This window comes from Oncorhynchus tshawytscha, linkage group LG31 (assembly GCF_018296145.1).
Source record: "Oncorhynchus tshawytscha isolate Ot180627B linkage group LG31, Otsh_v2.0, whole genome shotgun sequence".
Classification (NCBI taxonomy): domain Eukaryota; kingdom Metazoa; phylum Chordata; class Actinopteri; order Salmoniformes; family Salmonidae; genus Oncorhynchus; species Oncorhynchus tshawytscha.
The window spans coordinates 10,971,283-10,977,282 of NC_056459.1; the positions used below are offsets into that span (position 1 = coordinate 10,971,283).

Consider the following 6,000-nt stretch of genomic DNA (forward strand, 5'->3'; position numbering starts at 1 on the left):
ATCAAATGAAATGTTATTTGTCACATGCGCCGAATACAACAGTATTCAATGCCCTGCACGGTAGACCTTACAGTGAAATGCATATTTACAAGCCCTTAACCAACAATGCTTAAGAAGTTAAGATTTTTTAAAAAATAAGTGTTGAGTAAAAAATTGATAAGTGGAAAATAGAAAATAATAGTAACAAATAATTAAACAGCTGCAGTAATATTACAAGCGAGGCTATATACAAGGGGTACCGTGCCAGAGTCAATGTGTGGTGGCACCGGTTAATTGAGGTAAATGAGGTAATATGTACAGGTAGGTAGAGTTAAAGTACTATGCATAGATTATAAACAGAGAGTAGCAGCAGCGTAAAAGAGGGGTCTGGGTAGCCCTTTGATTAGCTGTTCAGCATGGCTTGGGGGTAGAAGCTGTTAAGAAGCCTTTTGCTGCTTGCCATGCAGTAGCAGAGAGAACAGTCTATGACTAGGATGGCTGGAGTCTTTTTTTCTAATTTTTAGGGCCTTCCTCTGACACTGCCTGTTATGGAGGTCCTGGATGGCAGGAAGCATGGCCCCAGTGATGTACTGGGCCGTACCCACTACCCTCTGTAGTGCCTTGCGATCGTAGTCCGAGCAGTTGCCATACCAAGCAGTGATGCAACCAGTCAGGATGCTCTCGATGGTGCAGCTGTAGAACCTTTTGAGGATCTGAGGACCCATGACAAATATTTTTAGTCTCCTGAGGGGGAATAGGCTTTGTCGTGCACTCTTCACAACTGTCGTAGTGTGTTTGGACCATGATAGTTTGTTGGTGATGTGGACACCAAGGAACTTGAAGCTCTCAACCTGTTCCACTACAACCCAGTCGATGAGAATGTGGGTGTGCTCGGTCCTCCTTTTCCTGTAGTCCACAATCATCTCCCTTTAAGAGTGTGCTCCTAATCTCAGCTCGTTACCTGAATAAAAGATAGCTGGCAGCCAGAAATCTTTCTGATTGAAAGGGGGTCAAATACTTATTTCCCTCATTAAAATGCAAATCAATTTCTAACATTTTTGACATGCGTTTTTCTGGATTATTTTGTTGTTATTCTGTTTCTCACTGTTCAAATAAACCTACCATTAAAATTATAGACTGATCATTTCTTTGTCAGTGGGCAAACATACAAAATCAGCAGGGGATCAAATACTTTTCCCCCTCACTGTAGGCTGTCTCATCATTGTCGGTGATCAGGCCTACCACTGTTGTGTCATCGGCAAACTTGATGATGGTGTTGGAGTCGTGCCTGGCCATGCATTCATGACTGAACAGGGAGTACTGGAGAGGACTGAGCATGCACTCCTGAGGGGCCCCTGTGTTGAGGATCAGCGTGGCGGATGTTCCCTACCCTTACCACCTGGGGGGTCCGCCAGGAAGCCCAGGATCCAGTTGCAGAGGGAGGTGTTTAGTCCCAGGGTCCTGAGCTTAGTGATGAGCTTTGTGGGCACTATGTTGTTGAACGCTGAGCTGTAGTCAACGAATAGCATTCTCACATAGGTGTTCCTTTTGTCTAGGTGGGAAAGGGCAATGTGGATTGCAATAGAGATTGCATCATCTATGGATCTGTCGTGGTGGTATGCAAATTGGAGTGAGTCTAGGTTTGATCGTTGCTATAAATGAGAATGCGTTCTCAGTCAATTTACCTGGTAAAATAAAAATAAAAACATAGAAGCTATATAGCTTCACTGTACATTATGTCTGTTTATGCTCTGGCATGTGTAAACTGTCCTGTCTCTCATCTCAGGAGAGCAACGGAGACAGGTGGCCATCTTGACAATAACAGATGCTGAACCAACAACACGTTGATGAGAATATATGGGAAGTAAGACAACAAGGGGTGTGAAAATCAAGTCAGCAGACTTTTTTCAGGGGGGGGGGGTGTGTGTGTTGCTTCTACTCAAGGCAGGGTCCCCCATGTTATCAAGCGTGTAAGCAGTTTGTTCCCCCGTGGCCAAGAACCAAACCGCAGCAGCAATACAAGACTATTCTATAATAGTGTGGCGAAAGTTGACACTTGAAGGATTTATGCGCGATGAAAGTGATATGCAGTTGTTTCACCATCAGCATTTTGTAAGTCACCCTGCATAGAAATCAAATTGAAAACGAATTCAGTGAATTCCGTTTCGTGTTATGTATCGGTTGCCTTTTGAAATAGAAACAGGTGGCATTGAGTTGCAAATGGAAGCTAACGTCAACAGATCATTGATGTGTCTTCTTTGTGTGAACAGAACTGCGTACGTATTGTTCAACAAACAACTGTGGAAGACGAGAAACGATATGTGGAGAACAATGGAACAAAGTGGGCCTTTGTTTGTTGCTGCTGATGGGTGGAATTGTGTTCTGGCTTTATGGCTGTGTACAGTTAGTATAGCATCCAATTTCAGGGCGTAAAAGTCTCCTCTTATTTTCCTGGAAAGCTCAGCTTCGTTGTGTGTGTGTGTGTGTGTGTGTGTGTGTGTGTTTGGCTTACTAATTTTAGAGACGGAGAATTCACAACACATTTCACACTATTTCACACACAATGTGCAGACACACTACTAGAAACACCAGTTACCTCAACAAGGATGTAACATACAGTACCTCTATTCCACAACCAGTCAGTTCATGCATGCTTTAGAGAGCATTAGATACACCCTGATCTTGAGGCAAGGCAGAGATCAGTTCCACCTCAACTCAAGATGTTTCAGAGTGAAACTAAAATGGACCCAAACCCTGATTGTGGCCTCACCTTCCAGCATTTTTTTGCTGTTGATTTGTTTGTTTAATTTTCTGTTGAACATGTTATAATACGTTTTTCTATGTTGTGCCATACTGAACGTGACCCAGGTCTTGGTGCTGCATGCCTGTGGGTTCGAGTCTGGTTTGATTCCATTCGGTTGTTTCTTTATATCTTTTTTTTGTTCTCTCCAAGGGTCCCATCATTATGCTGTGTAGTTGTTTGTAGAAACATAGTAATTCAATGGAGATATTACATATGCATCATGAATGTCAAATATATTTTGCAATGTAACCACTGCAATTTAGTTAGATGGACAGTAAAAAGGAAAATAATTGTGGGTACTTTGTATCTTGGCTTGTTTTACATTCATGGAGAAGACCGGTCATGAATGATTCATGTCACAGTTGTGAAGGCTTTATGACTTACCATTTAAGTGAAGTGTTGCCACTGATGTCTTTGCCCGCCCTGGGTGTAATGTCTCATTTGAAACCCCTTTCAGAAAATGTATCACATTTGTTTTCCCTGTAATGTCCAGTGTGCCACAAGCTGTTTGTGGCCATTCTTGGACCATTTCAGTCCCTAGACACTCTATCCCTCCCTCTCTCTCTCTCTCTCTCACGCACGCACACACACACACACACACACACACACACACACACACACACACACACACACACACACACACACACACACACACACACACACACACACACACACACACACACACACACACACACACACACACACACGTACCTCCCCCTCAGGAGTGCAGAGAAGTGATGGATGGACATGTGTCTGCATCACAAAAGCACCTATCCACGCTCCGGTGTCAGCTCGCCTTTATCAAACGGCGGTCTGGGTATATTCTGCTGTGCTGCCTCATTACCCAGTGCCACCGGGGCGCCGTGCCTGAAATTCTTGAGCTGCTCCCGTCGCTTCTTTAACACCTTCACTCCTCCTCCCTCCCTCATCCGCCCTCCCTCATCCGCCCTCTATCATCGCCCCTCCTTCTTTTCCTCTCATTATCTCCTGTTCTCCACCCCACTGTTCTTTTCTTCTTCTGTGCATAGTATTTTCTTGCACCCCAGACCTCACCCTTCCCTCGATTCTCTTCCTTCCTCCCTTTCTTCCTCTCTTTCCATCCCTTCTACTGACTGCATTGCCCTGTTCTCTGTTCTCTGTCAGGGGATCTTGTCACACCTGGGTGACAATCGGAGTGGCAGCCATTACGGGGCACAACGGCGGCAGTTGCAGCGCTACCTCTGGGCCCGAAGTGATGGATCTCACTGCGACGCCGTCTCTCCGGCTCAAGCACTCGGTGATCGCACTGCTAACGAGTGAGCCATTACTATTGCCCAGCTGGGGTGAAGGATGGCCATCGGCGGCGATTGGTATTGGCAACCGATTGACGGGGACAGGGTGATTAGAGGACCCCTGAAAGCCCTCTTACCCTCCTGACCCCTCGTTAGAGCACTCCTCCTCCCCCTCCCTCACTGTCGCTGACCGCTGTTTGACATCCTACGATAGGAAACTGAAGTGGGTTCGTGGGACGCGACTGACATCAAGGTAGACTCACATGCGCACCTGGGTCGCGTTCATTGGTGCATGCAATGGAAAACGTTTGACAGAATAGTGATCTAACGTTATAAGACATTTCAGCTCCTACGACCTTTGTGATGTCGAACCATCAATCCCGTCAAAATAGTTGGCACTTCTGAAAAAAATATCTACTGGGCTGTGTTCATTAGGCTCAAAACGGGAGACAAAAAACAGAAACACTGTCAAACGTTAAAACATAATTGTGTGCCTGACCATTTTCTATGCTGTGATGCGTTACGCCAGAGCAGTGGCATCAATTTTGACCCCCTTGTCATCGGTCAGCTTCTCCAACTTTTCCAGGAGAAAGAAATAGAGGGAAGAAGAGAGGAGGGAAAGAAAAAGCAAAGACTCACCTTGTTAGAGGAAAACAAACAGCCTGAGGTCTCCTGGTTAGCAGTGCTGCACTATTACTCTCCTGATAAAGAGCCCAGTGTCGGCCGACACCACACCGTGTGAGGAGAACACTTTTCAGGCTGTCTCCTCCTTAGTGGTGTCTGCTTACTGTAGCTCTTAGTCTACTCAGATCATATACTATGACACAAAGAAGGGTTAGCTGACAACATCATAAAACCAATACGTGTGCTTTAAAGGGAGGGGGGGGGGCTGTGTGTTGTCATCGTTTCTTGATAGCCAGACAGTAATGACAAGAACCTGCCATGTGGTGAATCGTAAGTGGCTCGTTCTGCATTGGATCTTGTTCTTGGCACCACGTATGGTTTTGAGGTGTTTTGACAGATGTCACGTCTATGCTAATATGGCTAAAAGTTGCTAACTAGCTAGCTAACCAACAACTGTAACGATGTATTTGAGAGACAACAAGTGCTCATTGTGCAGCTTTATTTATATTTTCAATAAACATTGGCGAATAAATAAAGTTTAAATCAACAATCTAAGCCAACCCTGTCTGTTTTGCCTCATTGTTGTGCACGTGTCGGTTTTGTTGCTAAAGTACCAACTCACCTATACACCACTCTTAAACATATTACCGAAGCCATACTCATATCAGCATATCAGAACCATTTATGTTTGCATCTACAACATAATTGTGATTAAATGACAGGTGGCATGTTGTTAGCTGGTTTTACCACATGGCTATAGTTGTCCAAGTGAGGGGAGCCATATACAAAGACTACAGCATATTAAATGTTAGTATTTCATCTCACCAGACTCCTATTAAATTATATCAAATATAGCCACTGACTTCAATCCAAACTCCTCTCTCTCAACATTTAAGTGCCTATAGTTGACCTCTGGGACATGTTCATTAGGACCCAAACAGAAGGAAACAGGCTCAAACAGAAAGGGACTACTTATACTTATTCAATAAGAAATGTGTACCATTGCAAAAAAAATCTTTGTGTGCCCTAATGAACACAACCCAGATACATGCAATGGCTTGGGACTTTCATGATACGTGCGCTAAACTAAATCATGCAGATACAAAGCAGGTAAAAATAATGGATCTGGGATTTGGGACAGTTGTACTGCTGAACTGCTGAATTTGAGATTATAAATCAAATCAAATTTATTTATATAGCCCTTCGTACATCAGCTGATATCTCAAAGTGCTGTACAGAAACACAGCCTAAAATCCCAAACAGCAAGCAATGCAGGTGTTGAAGCACGTTGGCTAGGAAAAACTCCCTAGAAAGGCCAAAATC

At 44.2% G+C, this 6,000-nt stretch overlaps 1 protein-coding gene across 1 annotated transcript in view; it reads left to right on the top strand.

Annotated features, from left to right (window-relative positions):
- Positions 1-5,128, top strand: part of LOC112229718 (zinc finger protein 516-like) — a 47,047-nt gene extending 41,919 nt beyond the window's left edge. Inside the window, exon 5 of the mRNA XM_024395705.2 lies at positions 3,926-5,128. Coding sequence (XP_024251473.1) covers positions 3,926-4,081 — 156 coding nt within the window. The 3' untranslated portion in view covers positions 4,082-5,128. The remainder of the gene's footprint in view (positions 1-3,925) is intronic.
- The last annotated feature ends 872 nt before the right edge of the window (positions 5,129-6,000 follow it).